Source organism: Sapajus apella, unplaced genomic scaffold (genome assembly GCF_009761245.1).
Source record: "Sapajus apella isolate SASKATOON/1434 unplaced genomic scaffold, GSC_monkey_1.0 scaffold16, whole genome shotgun sequence".
Classification (NCBI taxonomy): Eukaryota; Metazoa; Chordata; class Mammalia; order Primates; family Cebidae; genus Sapajus; species Sapajus apella.
The window spans coordinates 17,758,016-17,776,455 of NW_022436956.1; the positions used below are offsets into that span (position 1 = coordinate 17,758,016).

General features: G+C 51.8%; 1 protein-coding gene across 1 annotated transcript in view; it reads left to right on the forward strand.

The window, feature by feature from the left end:
- The window catches only part of DSCAML1 (DS cell adhesion molecule like 1), a 363,815-nt gene that overhangs the window by 339,918 nt on the left and 5,457 nt on the right, over window positions 1-18,440 (forward strand). The window contains 9 exon segments of the mRNA XM_032285387.1: window positions 1,391-1,530; window positions 7,753-7,906; window positions 11,564-11,681; window positions 12,068-12,231; window positions 12,503-12,601; window positions 13,361-13,549; window positions 14,025-14,312; window positions 15,667-15,822; window positions 18,263-18,293. Of these exon segments, the coding sequence (XP_032141278.1) occupies window positions 1,391-1,530; window positions 7,753-7,906; window positions 11,564-11,681; window positions 12,068-12,231; window positions 12,503-12,601; window positions 13,361-13,549; window positions 14,025-14,312; window positions 15,667-15,822; window positions 18,263-18,293 (1,339 nt within the window).

Here is an 18,440-nt window from a genome sequence, read left to right on the forward strand (position 1 = left end):
CTGCAACCTCCACCTCCCACGTTCAAGTGATTCTCCTGCCTCAGCCTCCCCAGTAGCTGAGATTACATGCACACGCCATCATGCCCAGATAATTTTTGTATTTTTTGTAGAGACAGGGTTTCCCCAGGCTAGTCTTGAACTCCTGACTTCAGGGGATCCACCCACCTAGGTCTCCCAAAGTGCTGGGATTACATGTGTAAGCCACCTGGCCAGTATTTTAATTAGCATGAATTCTCACTACAACCTTTTAATGTAGTTCTTATCTCCATTGTATAGATAGGGAGATGAAGGCTCAGAGAGGTAAAATAAGTTGAATAGGATGCTATCACTGTCCTCAAAAGATCATAAAAGTTTCTAGAAGGGAAAACAAGTACACAATCATATAATGGAGAGATGAGGACAGGGAATATGAGCTGAGAACAGGAAGCTTCCAGTCTCCCAGGCAGAGCCCTGGGGTCCCAGCTAGGTGAGACAGGCCCTGAGGGGAGGGTGAGGGGAGATTATAGTCCATAAGAGTTGGAATTTGGCTGGGCGCCACGGCTCACGCCTGTAATCCAAGCACTTTGGGAGGCCGAGGTGGGCAGATCGCTTCAGGTCAGGAATTCAAGACCAGCCTGGCCAACATAGTGAAACCCCGTCTCTACTAAAAATTAAAAAATGAAGAAATTAATCAGCTGGGTGTGGTGGCCAGTTCCTGTAGTCCCAGCTACTTGGGAGGCTGAAGCACGAGGATCGCTTGAACCCCAGGGGTCAAAAGGAGGCAGAGGTTGCAGTGAGCCAAGATCGTGCCACTGCACTCCAGCCTGGGTGACAGAGCGAGACTCTGTCTCAAAAAAAAAAAAAGTTAGAATCCACCTAGGATGGATTTTCTAGTCACTTCTAAGGTAGATTTTCTTCCAGAAAGTACCCAGCCAGCACTCCAAGGCCTGTGCCCCCGGCCCATGCCAGTAAACAGGTTGTGGTCCCAGCTTCAAGAAACTCACAGGCCAAGAAAGGGAAAGTGCCAGGTGCTGTGTGTTTTCCCCCTAAATACAGGCTTATAGTTAGTAAGAGTGTGGGGTCAGGGGTGAAGGTCAGAGGAATCAAGATGAATTCCTGATAGGTTCTGTTTCTCTTTTGCCTATGCTACCTCCTTGTTTTGGCAAAACAGTTATGAAGCTGGGGCTCCCAGGACCTCCATTTCAGAGACTTTGTTACAATTCCAAAATGATATTTTCTCCTCCCACCTGTTTACCACACAGGACGGACCCTCCCTCTCTAAACCACAGCTCAAGGGTGCCACCTCCAGGAAGCTTTCCCAGATTGACCTGCCTCCCTCTCCCAACTGTCATTTTTCCCAAAGGCTGTGCTCCTGCTTTCTCTCAACTGACGAGGCCTTCTCCCTGCTCAGTTCCAGGTCCCCCTGCTGGCATCAAAGCTGTCCCTTCATCAGCTAGCAGTGTGGTTGTGTCTTGGCTCCCCCCTACCAAGCCCAACGGGGTGATCCGCAAGTACACCATCTTCTGCTCCAGCCCCGGGTCTGGCCAGCCGGTAAGTGAGTTCAGGGCCAAATGATGAAGGGGATGGAAAAAAAGAAAAGGGACCTTGTAGATCAGCTGGCTTCCAGGCCAAGCCCTGAGGCTGCTTGTATCTGAGCTTCTGCCTGGATTCGTAGATAAGAATAGGGTCTGGCCACCCAAAGTGGCCGAAGCCTTACTCAGTGTCCATCTTGGGTCAGTCCTCTGTTCCAGCGGCCATAAGAGTGTCACAAGCACTGGAGGCTCCTTTTAGTCAGGCGGGTCATCCCCAAGCAGGCAGGGTGCAGGGAAGCCAGCCTCAGCTCTCCTGCTCCGGCTCACAGAGGCTCAGAGCAGGTCCCCAGGCTGGTCTGTGGCCTCTGGGAATGAATGGCATTTCAACATAGTGGGTCTGGGCTTGGAGGCGCTGTCGGAGCTCTGCCCTGCATGAGTGCCTCTACAAGGAGCAAGCTGAGGGAGAGGAAAGACGGGGGAAAGCTAAGAGAAGACACAGGTATCTCTGGTCCAGGGCCTGGTCTCAGGCAAGAGGAGAGAACTGAGAGACTACAATATCTGCCCTAACCTTGGAGCGGAGAGGGCAGCCCCCAGGCCAGACATAGGGCAGGGGGCTAGTGCAGCCCCTCCACTGAAGCTCAGAAGGGCCCCACAGAGAGGGAAGGGAGGATGGAGATGGGAGCAGCGGGATATGCACTACATCCCATCATATGCATCCTTTCCCCTGCCTCTTTCATCGTCTCCAGCCAGTCAACCACGAAGTCCTGCTGAGTGACTAGAGTGTGCCTGTTCTAGGTACAGGAGCAGGAGCAGATACCTGCCCTCAAGGGGCTTCCAGTCTAGTGGAGGTGGGTGGCAGAGGGGAGCACACTAGAGGGCCAGGAGTACTGTCAGGAAGATGTGCTCAGGGCTGGGGGAGCAAGGAGGAGAAGCAGGAATAGGAGGCCCACTCCCCGCTCCATCAACAACTGGGCATCAGCCTGAGCATCTGCACATGAGCTTTTGGCTGCCAGGAAAGCTGCCCTGAAATTGCTCAGTAATTGTGTCATCATCTCCTCCTATACTGTCTGCTTTCTTGTGGTCTTTCTGAATTACCGTCTGAGTGGTAGCTGGCCCAGCTCCCCGCCAGTGAGGCCAGAGTTCTATTACCAGAGGGGAAGCCCAGTGACTGCGGCCCCTCCTCTCCATCCTCACGGCCACTACCTCACATGCAGCAAAGTGCACACACGTCATCACTGTACACCTCCGCGAATTTTCACAACCCACCCAAGCAGCAGCACCCAGAGCACAGAACAGGACATTACAACGCCCTGGACCCCCATGCGCCCTTGCAGCCTCCACCTGCCCCTCCTCCTGGGTAACGATCATCCTGACTTCAATAACATAGATTAGTGCTACTTCTTTTTGCACTTTGTACAAATGGAGTCATACCATGTGTCCAGCTTCTCCTACCCAACATTATTCTGAATTTCATTCACATTGTCATGTGTGGTTATAGCGCATTCATTCTTCTGTATAGATTTTGAGTGCATACGTTACAATTATTAAACCATTGTGCTAGCCACTAGTATCTACTGATGGAAGGAAGGCTTTGGGGCAGTTTTCAGTTTGGAATTCTTCCAGTGGTGCTACTGTGAACATTCCTGTGCGTGTCTCTGGGTGCTCATGGGCATGGATCTCTGTCAGGTGTGCACCTAGGAAAGGAATCACTAGGTCACAGGGTCTGCAGGTGTTCACCGTTGTTGGGTGCTCACGCCAATCACACCCCCACTCATGGGGGATCAGAGTGCCAGTGACTCCACATGAGCACAGACACTTGGTGCTTTTCAGGCAAGCTTCCAGCCATGTGTTCTGCTCTGTTTTCTCCTCTCCCCCCAGCTCTGCCCCCAGCACACACACGCACACATTCTAGGCTCTCAGGACACTGTGCCTGGACCATCCAGGTTCCGGAATACCTGTTTGATGAATGAATCAGCAGCGACCTGGCAATGCTGTCGCCTCTGATATTGGGCAAGCTTCCTTTCCTTAATTGATGGGAGAGGGTAGTCATTCTCTAGCTTGGACTTTCGCATTTATTTTCTCCTCTGATAATGAAGTTTTTCCAAGGGCTTGGTGTCCGGGAGCCTCGCCTCCGCATTAACTCAGGCTTCAGGGATCCTCTCCTGGGCTCCAGAACAGAGCCCCTGGTCCCGATCCCCTCCTCCTGCTGCTGGAGACATCGGGAACCTCCCTCCATCCTCTTCATGTCTTGCGATTTCCCATCAGACAGTATCACACAAGGCCTGCTGATGCAATAAGAACTTCATTCCTGTAGGGGGACTGGGGTCAAAAGTTGGGGGGGAACTGAACTTAGTGAGGGATCTGGGGACCTAGGGACCTAACCACTATGTGTGACATTATCACTTCGCACAAATACATTCCAAATTCCAAACAATTTCACTACAAACTCATTTATGAAAGACAGCTCCAGGAGAGGGTGCTAGGGGTGAGGGCACACTCGTGTATCAGTGACAGTGCAAAACCGTGGCATGAGCCTGGAGTTACAGGGAGATGTCTGAGACTGTGTGTGCTCACACATGCTGGTGAGAGCGGATGACCCGGTACATGTGGAAGCCTCAGGAAAGAGTGTGTATGCCCTTGGCTACAGGTCAGTTACACCCTGGGGACTGCATTGAACCCTGACAGAAATTTTACTAATAATGTAATACATTTTCACTGATTATAAAAATAAGGCAATTTTATCATAGAAAATCTATAAAACATATAAAAGAATAAAGAGGAAAGTAAAAATTACTTGTACTCTTACTTCCTACAGATAAAGACTGATGATGTTTTGGTATATAAATCTTTCAATCTTTGACCTGTACATATAGTACAGGTTTTGAGGGGTTTTATTAAACTAAATTAAAATAATATTATACATAATGTTATGTAATCTGCTTTCTTCATGTAATACCTGTTGGTGCTTTCCCACACCATCAGATATTCTTCTAAAACATTTTTTCAGGTGTGTGTGACAGACCCTACTCTGTCACCCAGGCTAGAGTGCAGTGGTACCATCTCAGCTCACTGTTACCTCCACCTCCCAGGTTCAAGTGATTCTCCTGCCTCAGCGCCCCAAGCAGCTGAGATTACAGGCGCACATCACCACACCCAGCTAATTTTTGTATTTTTGTAGAAACGGGGTTGCACCATGTTGGCCAGGCTGGTCTCGAACTCCTGACTTTAAGTAATCCGCCTGCCTCAGCCTCTCAAAGTGCTGGGACTATAGGTATGAGCCACCACACCTGGCCTAAAATACAGTCTTGAATTGCTGCTTATACAGAATCTATTTAACCAGTCTCCCATTATTCTATATTTAATGTATCTTGCAAATTTTCACCATTATAAATTATGCTTCAATGAACATCCCTCACAGAAGTCTTTATGCACTTACTTTAATAGTTTCTTAGGGTAAATATCTATAGGAATTCCTAGGTCACAAAGAGTGTAAATATTCTTAAAGTTCTGCATACAGATTTACGAATTGCCCTTCAGAGTGTTTGCACCCATGTATGCTTCCACCCGCATGGGGAGTGACCAGCAGCACTGTCCTTTGCACCGATGCTGGTCCCACATTTGTTTTTTTTGTTCTGCTTTATTTTTGTTAGATGGATTTTTTTATACATGTGCCTTATTTTAAAGGTTTTATGTTTATTAGCTACATTTTTCTTCTTTGGGTAATTGTCAATTTACGTCCTCTGTCCAGTTTTCTATTTGGGTTTCTCATGTTTTTCTTATTGATTTATAAGTGTTCTTTACGTATTAAGGATAATAGCCATTTTCTGTCACATAAGTTGCAAGTATCTGCCAATTCATTGCTTGCCTCTTGATTCTGGATTTTGGTTTTTTGTTTTGGTTTGGTTTTTTTGTTTTGTTTTTTTGAGACAGTTTCACTCTTACTGCCCAGGCTGGAGTGCAGTATGGCACCATCTCAGATCACTGCAAACTCCACCTCACAGGTTCAAGCGATTCTCCTGCCTCAGCCTCCCAAGTAGCGGGGATTACAGGCATGCACCACCACATCTGGCTAATTTTGCATTTTTAGTAGAGCCAGGATTTCACCGTGTTAGTCAGGCTGCTCTTGAACTCTTGATCTCGGGTGATCTGCCTGCCTCGGCCTCTCACAGTGTTGGGATTACAGGTGCGAGCCACCACACCCAGCCTTTGATTCTGTTTTTGATGTACAATAGTTCTTCTTTTTACAGAAGCTGAACTTATCAATCATTTACATTTATGATTTTGCCATTGTTTTTAGGATTAGAAAAATTGATAAATATTTACCTATATAGTTTGTTCTTTCATAGGTTGCCTTTTTTCGAAAACCTTTGACCCACTGGAACTTTATTTGGGGATATGGCTGTGTGCTTTTGAACACGATTTCAGGAGACACGTGGGGTGTCCAGATTAAAAGGAAAGCACCTAGGATCTGGGTTGGTTGCTAATACCTACAAGGAGAAGCCAAACTTTCTTGCCCTGTCTGTGTAGGTACAAATATACACTCAGGTATACACTGGTGCACATGAGCACATACACTCAGCTGCTCTCCACACATTCACACGTACATACAAACACATACATTCCTGTACTGTCACCAAAAATGAGCCCGGAGAAGAACATGTTCTAGTTTACAAAGGACGTGCACATCCCTGCTTCCTTGTGCCTCAGTTACACACAGGTTGGGCAGAGCTGTATGGCTTCCCTAGTTTTCAGGAGAGAAAGCTGAGTGTCCAGAAACCCTGGGCAACCTTACGGGTTGTACACCCAGGAAGGCGGGCAGGCGGGTGCTGAAGCCACTCCACCACCCCACGCTTCACGCACATATCAACTACAGATACGCACACCAGTCTAGAGTGCTGTGGCCTGAAAGGGCTTCCCAACCACCTCAAGCATGGCTCTGTACCTGCCCACCCCCTGGACCTCCTGGATTCAAGGCCAGACCCCCACCAGGGAGGCAAGAGTATGCCAGGGGGCTCCGTGTGTGTTGCAGAGATGCCTGTGCCTTTTCCCCTAACATTTCCCTACAGATGGGTGGCCTGGGGCCAAAAGGATGTCTCCTCCTGTCCTAAGTCATTGGGCCTCTCAGCCCTCCCGTGGGGCATGAAGAATGTCCCTCTGTGCCTGGAGGTTTGCTCCTCAGCACGTGTGTGCACGCATCTACATGTGTGGGCGCCTATGAGCCTGTGTGCGCAAGATCGCATGACTGCAGAGATAACTAATTATTAGCTCCCTCTGGCCTCGGGCCCCCCAATCTGTTCTGGGGCTGCTCCCCCCTCCCTGGACTTCCGCTCTGATTTCAAAGGGGCCCTGGTGCTGTCCTCCTCTCCCTTCCCCGCGGCTGACCAGAAAATAAAATAAAATGAAAGTCAGTCCCATCCCGCCTGTGCCAGGGAAGAGGCTGACAGGAGGTCTGCAAACTAGCGCTTATCAAAAGCTCCTTCTCAAATTCATTTCAATATCTGAGCCTCTGGTTTCCAAGGCAACATAATCTTTTCATCAAAGCAACTGGTAAAACCACTGGGATCCGATATTGTTTTGTTGGCAACTTGTCAAAACTGTCATTTTGTTAAAAAAAAATTTATAGATTTATATAACCTACAAATATATGTGCTGATCTATACCACTAATAATCATTAATAAAGTGCTGCCCAGCAAAGCTTTCGCAGTTCCTTCTGCAGCCCCCTCCTCCCTGGGCCGGCAGGCGTGCTGCCTGCAAAATGCAGGAGTGGTAATTAGGCGGCAGGGCTGGGAGGTGACTGGGAGCCAGGGCAGGCTGCAGGAGCCTGTCCCCAGCCCTCATCAGGCAGAGGCAGTCAATTGGCTTCTTTCTGAAGACTCTTTCCTTGGGGTTTTCCTGGGACCCGCTGTTCCCCATTCTCCCTTCTGCTGACTACCCCGTCTCTCACCTAAAGCACTCACATCCCCTGGCCTGAGCCACAGTTGCCAGAGTCTGGATCAGTTAAAGAGGTAAACTGAGGCTGACCCAGCCACACCACAAGGCAGGCCCATCAGCTCCTAGGGTCAAGCCCAGGGCACACTCTGTCTGCTGCATCTCCAAAATTTGGCAAGGCCAAATAGGACAGAATCCTGCCTCCCACCTGACCCCACCATCCTCTCCTCTGAGCCCTGGGTACTGAGGAAGACTTGGAGGCTGGAGGGCCCCGGTTCTACTTCTCAGCGCCTCTTCGCCTCTGCCCCGCAGGCTCCCAGTGAGTATGAGACTAGTCCAGAGCAGCTCTTCTACCGGATCGCCCACCTAAACCGCGGTCAGCAATATCTGCTGTGGGTGGCCGCCGTCACCTCCGCCGGCCGGGGCAACAGCAGCGAGAAGGTGACCATCGAGCCTGCTGGCAAGGGTGAGAAGCCTGATGCTGGGGCAGAAGGGCAAACGCTTCCAAAAGCTCCGTTCTGGAATCCTGGTTCTCCGCAGACAGGGGTTCTGCTAGCTCCACTCTATCTGTGACCCAGCGTGAGGAGCTGGCCACGCGCCTGCCTCCTGCACTCACCAAGACTGGGCCTCTGCTGCCCCCTGACTCCAGCAAAGCTTCACAACAGGCTGCAGCCAGCTCCTGCCTGGGGCGGGGGGGACAGGGTGCGCTTGGTTCCCCCACTCCAAATCGTACTCCTAACTTGAAAAAAGGGGAGTTGCCTCCATCCCCAGTGCAAAGCCGGGACTTTGTCCCAATGCTCAGCTCCTCCAGAAGGAGCTATGGCAGGGCGTGCTGCTTCCACAGAGCAGCTGAGCCTCAAAGGAGAGGCCCCCAGTGCTGAACTAGATAGGGGGCACAGGTGGTTCCAGCGACCACAGATTCCTGCGATCCGCAGATCTTTACAGAGCGCGTGCTGTGAAGGAGGCTGTGGGCTAGAATCAGACCCTCTTAGGGAGTGCCCCACTGAATCTCTGACCAGGACATGAGTGTGGCATGGGGGTTGCACCCCCACTTTTCAGAGGAATGACACTTCTAAGGCCTCATCTCAAGGGCAAGTTGTGGCAGCCTCACAGGGAGGGCTGCGAGGCTGAGCGTCTGCCCCATCCCTGGGGCAAAGGAACTGGCCACAACTAGCCCAGGACCGTAGGCCCACTACTTGCTGCTGGGCCTCCCTAGGCCCCACCTCGCTCCCCCACTCTCTCACCCACCACAATCCAGATGACAGGGGGTGGAGCCTGCACAGACCAGCCACCCTACCGGGGTGACTTAAACTCCCCTTGGCCCAGACACAAGAGCCCCAGCCCTACCCAGCCGTGGGCTGAGCCAGCCAGCATCTGATCAAAGGCCTACGGTGGGCCGGGGGGCTTCCATCTGCCCTGCCAGCAGGACTTGTCCCATTCCACAGCTAAGCAACCTGAGGCAGGAGTGGCATGGCCTGCAGACAGCCCGGAAGGAGTGAGCTAGCTCTTCAGCTCCAAGTCAGGACTCTTTCCACATGGCTCAGAGCCACCTACCACCCCCTTCTTCCTGGTACTGCCAACCACTTTTCCTCCAGGAAGAGAAGGGGCCTAGAGCCTACCACCCTTCCAGGACAGCTGGCACCGGCCCAGAGGAGGGGCGAGGGCTGGGCATCTTCGAAAAAGGCCGGCCACTTCTCCTGGGGGCATTAAATATAACACATTCCTAGAGAGCTGTGGGCTTCATAGAACACATTCACACAGCGTCCCTCACAGCTGCCCTGTGAGGTGGGAAAGACAAGTCCTGCTGCCCCCTCCCCCCATACACACTCACACACACACACACACACACACACACTCACACACGCACACACACACACATGCACACACATGTATATGCACACACACATGCACACACATACACACAGACCTGCACTCACTTATGCACATACACACACTAATGTGCATACACATGTACACACGAATACATGCAAACACACATATGCACACATGCACGCACATGCAAATGTACACACACGCACACACATGCACACTCAAACACACGCATATGCATACACATATATACATACTAACACTCATGCATATGCACATATGCAAACACACATACACGTATGCACACACACACACTGAGACACAGAGATTCAGGGAGCCAAACCCAGCCTGTGGCAAAACCAAGTCTGGAAACTGATCTCTGGAGAACCTCGAACCCTCCACAAAGTCCCCAGGCTTCTCACTGTCCCCCATGGAGGCCGTCTTCATGTGGACCCCTCTCCCAGGCCTGTCTAGTGCCCCCACTGCCCCAAGCAGCCCCCAGAACTCCCCTCCTCTGCGAGCACCTTGGCACCCGGCAGTATCAGCACAGGAGCCAGCCCCCACAATCCTGCACCCAAACCTCTCTGTTACTCCCTTATTCACCCTCCCTCCACCCAAGAAGGGCCCCGGCTCCACGGGCCTGCCCTACCCTCTAACGTACTTGGGCACTTGGTTCCTTTAAATCTGAGCCTGGCGATCTCTCAGGCACCACATGCATCTGCCCACCCAGCATACCCTGGGCACCTGTGGCCTGTGCCTTCTGTGATGCTGCTGACCCGGTCCTCCACCGCCACCTTTGGGACACTCCGTCCTCTCCTCTTTGCCTGTGCCTGTTGACCCTGGAGTTGGTCACTGCCCTGTCAGTCTGCATTCCCTCCTGTGGCCTCATCATGCCTGCTGACTCCCAGACCTGCATCTTTGGCCCAGACAGCTCTCTGGTGCTCCAGAACACGCACCCACCTGTGGTCTAGCTACAGCTGTGGCTGCATGTGGACTCGGCATGAGATGAAGCCATGCAGTCCTTCCTGCCAAGCCTGCCCCTCCTCCAGTGTGCCCTGTCCCCATGAGGGTGCCATCACTCACCTAGGTGGCCCAGCCAGAATCCTGGGAGCCATCCTCCCCTCCCCCTTCTCTTCCTGCAAACCAGACAGACCGCAAGTTTTGTCAGCTCTTGCCCTGAGCCCCTCACCTGCCCACCACCACATATCACCTCCAGCCTGCATTCTGGCCACCATTCCGTCACAGTCTGTGTCCTCCCGGACCCCTTCCACCAAACTATCCTCTGCAAGCAGCCAGGATGCATCTGAAATCGATGAGGACACCATTTTTTTAGGCGGGGGGGACAGAATCTCACTCTGTCACACAGCCTGGAGTGCAGTGGCATGATTTTGGCTCACTGCAACCTCCGCCTCTTGGGTTCCAGCGATTCTCCCACCTCATCCTCCCGAGTAGCTGGGATTACAGGCACCTGCCCTCATGCCCAGCTAATTTTTGTATTTTTAGTAGAGACGAGGTTTCACCATGTTGACTAGGCTGGTCTTGAACTCCTGACCTCATGATCCACCCGCCTCAACCATCTAAAGTGCTGGGATTACAGGCGTGAGCCACCTCACCCGGCCAACACCACTTCTTATAAGCCTCTGGCAGAGGCTTCCAAAGAGGAAGTTCAACCTCCTGGCCCTGCCAAAAAAGCCCCCGAAATTTTATTCCCGCCTGTCCCCCTGGATTCAAGCTTTGGTTATCCCAAGAGTACCTGCAAACCCTCACACCTGCCATGAATTTCAGATCTCCATGTCCCTGCTCAATGCTGCTCCCTCTTCCTGACATGCGTTTCTTTCCCTGCTTATAAAGTCTTTCTTAGCCTTCAAGTCAGAACCTCCAGTTCCAGATGGTTTTCCGGCCATCACCTTTACCGCACCCCCCAGCCTCACGCCGCTGGGCTTCCTCCTGCCTGCACCTACCACAGCATTTTGCCCCTGTTATAATTTATCCTTAAGTATCTGTCTCCCTCTTGGATGGTGATCCACTTGAGGACAGGGAAGAAATCATAGTCACTTTTCGAATCCTCAGAGCCTCATGCAATACCTGACCATAGCTGATATTTCATCAGTGTTTCTTGAGTCAGTGTCCCCCCGCTAAAAGCCTCTGACACCCACCCCTTACCGAAAGCCCAAGGTGGTGGTCAGATTGGGGAGGGAGAATTCAACTGTAAATCCAGGGAGCCCTGAGGAAGGGGGTCAGGACATTGTGCAGGGGTAGAAGTGGCATGGCCCTCACCCTCTCCTCCCTGTAGCCCCAGCAAAGATCATCTCCTTTGGAGGCACCGTGACAACACCTTGGATGAAAGATGTTCGGTTGCCTTGCAATTCGGTGGGAGATCCAGCCCCCGCTGTGAAGTGGACCAAGGACAGGTGTGTGTCGGGACCTTGCAGGAAGGGGGTGGCCGCAGACAGGGGTGTGGTAGAAGAGCCGTGAGGAGGAGAGTCTGGGCCTCCTTCCTGCTGACCCGGTTGCCTCTGGGTCCCGTGGAGGCCCGGCAGGATATACTGCTACTTCTTTCTCAAGCAGGCCTGGCCTCCCAGCTCCCGTCTTAGGAGCCAAGGACCTCCCTTCCCTGGGTGGCCAAAGAGGCCTGGTTACCTGATACCCCCAGAGAGTGCTGAGCAAAGCCCCAAGAACCCAGCGTCCCCTGGCGAGCCTCCTTCCACGCCCAGCTGTCTTTGTCACACACGGGGGGAGGGCTTCAGGACAAGTGGGTGCTTGCCATGACCCACTTGCCCCATGCTCACCCTGGCAGTGAAGACTCGGCCATCCCAGTGTCCATGGATGGACACCGGCTCATCCACACCAACGGCACGCTGCTACTGCGTGCAGTGAAGGCTGAGGACTCCGGCTACTACACCTGCACGGCCACCAACACTGGGGGCTTCGACACCATCATTGTCAACCTTCTGGTGCAAGGTGAGGCTCTATGATGCAGGCGGTCCCGGGTGGGGACAGGGATGGAGAAAAGGTAGGAATTCCATCACGTGAGAGGGTCATCAAATGAAAGAAGATAAACCGAGAGAGAGACCTGTGGTGGAGGAGAGGTGCACGTGGAAGGGGAGGCAGGAGAGCTGGGGAGCGACAGTGAGGGTGTGGGAGAGCCAGCACCTTCCCGCCATGGGGGGGCCCCATATGCCATCATCGGGGTCCACCCTTGTACTGAGGAGTGGTGGCTTTCCCCTCACAGTTCCCCCGGACCAGCCCCGCCTCACTGTCTCCAAAACCTCAGCTTCGTCCATCACCCTGACCTGGATTCCAGGTGACAATGGGGGCAGCTCCATTCGAGGTGAGGAGGGGTCTGGATGAGGCGGGGAGACAGGGGAAGGAATTCTGGGCCCGGGGCGGGGAAAGGGCTTCACCCACTTATGCCATTTGTCTCCAAATGGCAGAAATGATCTGGGGGCTGAGTGACCCACAAGGGAGTGACTCAAGGGCCGAGGGAGCTGCAGTGGCCCCATCATCTGGGATTTAGTACGCCCGCCCCCCATTGCCACTCGTGACTGTGTGGCCCTGGAGTAGCCTGTTTCCCTGTCTGATTCTGGTCTCCCAATCTGTCAAAGTAGACAAATGGACTAGATCAGTGCTTTCCAAGCGTAAGTGTGCATCTGCATCACCAAGGGGCCTTGTAACCACGCAGTTCTGACTCAGTGCTCTGGGCTGGGCTGAGGACCTGCCTTTCTAACGCACTCCAAGTGCTGCTGAGCTGCTGCTCATGGGACCACGTGTGGAGTAGTGAGGGTCCAGACAGGACCCCTTGTGAGCCTCACAACTCTGGTTTTCATCCCTCTCCACCTGGGCCACTAACCCCTAACACTAGAGCCAAAGTGACAGCAGTTAAACCCACTCAGCGGCTGGACCCAAAGCCCTTACAGCGTTTTGTTGATTGGTTTAATATTGAGAGTTGACTGGGCCGGTCCTTCCAATTTTGCATCTGAGGAGTATATGCCCCTTCCAATGAGCAAACACCTCACTCTGCCCCCTGCCTAGAGGCTGGGCTTCTGCTGCCCTGCCCTGCCCCCACCTGAACCAGGCCTACCCTCCGCAGGCTTCGTGCTGCAGTACTCGGTGGACAACAGCGAGGAGTGGAAGGACCTGTTCATCAGCTCCAGTGAACGCTCCTTCAAGCTGGATAGCCTCAAGTGTGGCACATGGTACAAGGTGAAGCTGGCAGCCAAGAACAGCGTGGGCTCTGGGCGCATCAGCGAGATCATCGAGGCCAAGACCCATGGGAGGGGTGAGGCTGAGCCGCCAGGGCAGGGAAGGAGCGATGGGCCCGGGGAGGGTGGATAGAGGGGCCAGGTATGGGGTGGAAGGTGGCTGGGTGAGGAAGGAGCGGCCCAGGGATGCAGGGAGACTGAAGGGAGGAGCCTCGGCCTCCTTTCCACCACCATGGCATCCTGATGGATCCCATTAGGGAAAACTAGTCCCACTTCCTCACCAGGTGACCGAGGGTGGCACTCCTCTGCCTCTTCCCATCTCCCTTCCTCCTCTGCTGGGGCCTCTCTCTAGGCCCTGCCCTTTCTTCCCTCTCCTCCCACCCCTCCTCTTCCACCTCTGCTCCCTGGGGCTTCCCCACCCCATCTGTGACAAACATGTATTCTCCTGGAGCCACTGCCATCCCAGCTCCCCAGGGAAATCCTTTCCAGCCCAGCCCAGTCCTGCTTCCCCGCCAGTCTCTCTAACCTTTCTCTCTCCCTCCGGCCCGCCAGAGCCCTCCTTCAGCAGAGACCAACACCTCTTCACCCACATCAACTCCACGCATGCTCGGCTTAACCTGCAGGGCTGGAACAATGGGGGCTGCCCTATCACAGCCATCGTGCTGGAGTACCGGCCCAAGGGGACCTGGGCCTGGCAGGGCCTCCGCGCCAACAGCTCCGGGGAGGTGTTTCTGACCGAACTGCGAGAGGCCACATGGTACGAGCTGCGCATGAGGGCTTGCAACAGCGCCGGCTGCGGCAACGAGACGGCCCAGTTCGCCACCCTGGACTACGATGGCAGTGAGTCACAGGGGTGGGAGGGATGGTACAGAGGCTGAAGCAGGGTGGTGCCAAGGAAGTGGGCAGAGTGGCAGACACATAAAGAGACAGACTAATAGAAAAACAGGCAGGAAAGCAGGCGGGAGATATGCAGGCCCACAGGTGAAGGAGCTGGCAGAGGGAACAGCAGGTTGGTTGCAGCCAGGTAAGTGGGCAAATGCACCAGTGGCCACTACAGATGGACAGACACATAGGTCAGTAACACCAAAGATGGAGAGTCTTTGAAGCTGCAGTTCTCAGTCACTGTGCATTGTTTCAGGGAGATAAAGAGGGAGGTACCAGTGTGGTTGAGGTCCTGCCCTCTAAGAACTTTCTGCTGATATGGAATATCAGCCAGGAGGGGACAGCGTATGCTGCAGTCACAAATACCAAAACCTGGTGGCTTAACCCAGTATTGATTTGTTTCTTGCTCTCTTGGAGTCCTTCAAAAGTTGAGTGGCCACCATCTTTTAGCTGCGCCATCTTGAACATGGAGCCTCCAGGATCCATAGAAAAGGCCTACTAAGGCACACTACAAGTTCCTCACTGCCTTGGCCAGCAGGTGGCGTCTGCCACTTAGGGATATATATACACGTACACATGCACACATACACATACACACATCCACTGAAGGAACATGCAAGGCTGAATTCATAGAAGCTCATTGTCACAAGTCTACCTATGTGTTAAGGAAACAGAATAAAAACAGTATCAGAAGGGGATGGACTCAAACAAGGAAGGCTTCATGAAAGAGGTGACATTTAAGCAAAGCTCTGAAATAGGCAAGGATCAGGGCTTGGCAGAGGGTTATGTCAGCAGGACAGCTTGTCATGCTTCCCTGCAGGAGCCCCAGGTTAGCAGATATGGCCCACAGGAGGGATGGGCAGGGAGAGAATGTAGGGATTGTAGTGGTTTTTGTCCACATCTGAGGAAGAGAACCTAGAGTCCACCACCCTCACTTCTCTCTGCTGTGCTTCACCCTTTGTTTCCCCCAACCCCAGCTGGATGTGAGAMTTTAAGCCCATCAATCCACTCTCTAGGAGTGAGCACTGAACTCCAACAGGCAAGAGACTAACTCCAGGAGACTTCAGGCTAATTCTACAACAGTACCAGGAAGTTGTTAATATAAGGCAATGTAAAAACCACACAACTGTTCGTGGCTGTCCTGATAGGACCAGAATTTGGGGAGCAGAGGGAAGGCCAGAGCTCTGTGCCAAGAGGTAGAGGTCAGCCCAAGGGCAACAAGAGAGGGCAGAAGTCTACCCCACCCATGAGATGCTCTGCACAGCACCTGGCTCATAAGGGACATCTAACTCTACTCTTTGCCCTCGTTCAGGCACCATTCCACCCATCAAGTCTGCTCAAGGTGAAGGGGATGATGTGAAGAAGCTGTTTACCATTGGCTGCCCCGTCATCCTGGCCACACTAGGGGTGGCACTGCTCTTCATCGTACGCAAGAAGAGGAAGGAGAAGCGGCTGAAGCGACTCCGAGGTGGGGGAGCTTCCTATGGGCCTTCCAGGAGGGGGTGTTGGCTCTTGGCCACACTGGCTCCACTTCATTGGCTCACAGCACCATCTGGATAATGGAGAGTGCCTGTGTCCCCTTGAAGGAGGAGCGGCCACTCAAACTTTCTGAAACCTCTTTAGTTCAGAAGGTTTCATTCACCACTTCCTCCTCTATGCCCCCAAGACTTTGTGCCTGCCCCAATCGGGACTAACGTTTAGAGGTACACTGGTAAAGTCATGTTGGTTGTTAAATATTTAAACATTTCCATGTTGGTTGGTAAACAGATGTTGCACCTTTCCACACTGGATGCTCCATCCCCTCTCTCAGGATCCCTGCAACTTTCCTAGGACCCATCCACTAAAGAATAGACCTGCAGGTAGTCTCTAGGAACATGCTCAGTTCTGACTGGACAGTTTCTGCACCATGTCAGGTGTTAAATATTTTGAATATTATCCCCTTTTTCCATTACCTGATGCCACAGTCTACTGTGAATGGGTGTGATTTGCCTCAATTTTCCCACAGCCTCATACAGTGTCTGGAACCTACTAGTTGCTTCATAAATGTACATTCATTTATTTGGAAAATTTTTATTGAGTCTGCTTCATCATAGATACTGTCAGACTACAGAGATCAATAAAGAAGGGCCAAGTCATACTCTTACAGAATTTATCATCTAATGTGAGAAGCCAGGAGACAATAGTAGCACAGAAGAGAGAATGACTAATGCTCCCTATCGTGTTCAGGAATTGGGTAAATGGATTAATAGATGGGCAGGGAGAGAATGTAGGGATTGTAGTGGTTTTTGTCCACATCTGAGGAAGAGAACCTAGAGTCCACCACCCTCACTTCTCTCTGCTGTGCTTCACCCTTTGTTTCCCCCAACCCCAGCTGGATGTGAGAATTTAAGCCCATCAATCCACTCTCTAGGAGTGAGCACTGAACTCCAACAGGCAAGAGACTAACTCCAGGAGACTTCAGGCTAATTCTACAACAGTACCAGGAAGTCGTTAATATAATGCAATGTAAAAACCACACAACTGTTCGTGGTTCCATGGATGGTTGATGATTGGATGGATGGATGGATGGATGGATGGATGGATTGGGTGGATGGTTGAATGACCGGATGGGTAGGTGGTTACATGGTTGGATGGTTGAATGGATCACTGAATAAATGGTTGGATGGAAGGATGTATAGATGGAAGGATGGTTGGATGGCTGAATAGATGACTGGGTGTAAGGATGGTTGAATAAAAGGTTGAATGAATAGATGGGTGGATGGACGGATAAATGGATGAATTGTTGAATGCTAGATAATGGATGATTATGTGAAGAGTTGACTAGATGGGTAGATGATTGAATGGAGCTTGGATGGATGAATACTTTGATAGATTGATGGATGACAAGATGGATAGATGGCTGGATGGAAAAATAGTTGGAATTGTGGGATGATTGGGTGAATGGCTAAAGGAGTGGTTGGATGGAAGGTTTAATGTATAAATATAAGAATGATTGAATTGATGTTGAATGCATGGGTGGATGGTTGAATGGTTTACTGGTTGAATCAATGGGTGGATGGATGGACAGATGGATGGTTGAATAGGTGGATGATGAATTAATGATTGGTTGGATGGGTGAATGGATAATAGATGGCACATGGTTAGATGGATGGATGGATGGATGGATAGATCAACGGATGGATGAATGGATAGCTAGACAGTTGGATGGTTGGATGCATGCATACAGCATCCATCCTGGGATTCATTCATCCATCCATCTTGGGATTCGTTCTGACAGCTCATTCTCAGGTATCAGGTGTCTAATGGATTAACTAGGCTCTTTAATTCTTCTCTCTTCCAAATTCGTAACCTGAGAGTTCTGATCCTATTCAAGGCTCCTCTGAGACAAAGCAGGGGCCCCAAAATCTATCCATGGACTTTTTGGGGACAGATGCCCCAGAGGAGGAAGTGAAGCCTCTTGGTTGATATGACAGTTTAATCATCTGGGGCTTCCCATTGACCACCTCTACTCCATCCTCCACTCTCGCCTCTCCCCAAGATATAGCCGAGGAGAGACCCTCCACTGATATCCATTTTCAGCCAGTTATGGTGTCGTGTTTAAGTAGAGTCAATTCATGAAGCAGACGGGGCACTTGCTATGCCCCCTGTGCTTTGGGAAGAATCTCCCTATTAGATAAAATCTGAGGAAAAGAAAACAGACTTGAGCCAAATCCTGAATTGGGGGCAGTGAAACTGCATCATGTTTTGGGCTGTTTTATAGGTCCTTACATTTCTCCTTCTGCTTCTTAGAAGACCAGCCCTGGCCCCATTTTAAGGAATTCTCCACTTTGTTTCCCATGCCTCTCCCATTATCCTCCTGTTCAAACTTCATTCTCACCCAGCCCTCCTCTTCCTCTACTGTTTTGCAGATGCAAAGAGTTTGGCAGAAATGTTGATAAGGTGGGTATCACCAAGCTGCTTCCTTTCTCCTACCTTCTCCCTTCTCCCCTGCAAAGGATGGAGGAGCCTCCCTCTGAATTCCCAGAATAGGAGAGAGGCTTCTAAGATCCCACTGTCCTGCAAAGCCCCCTCCCCCAACCCCTTATG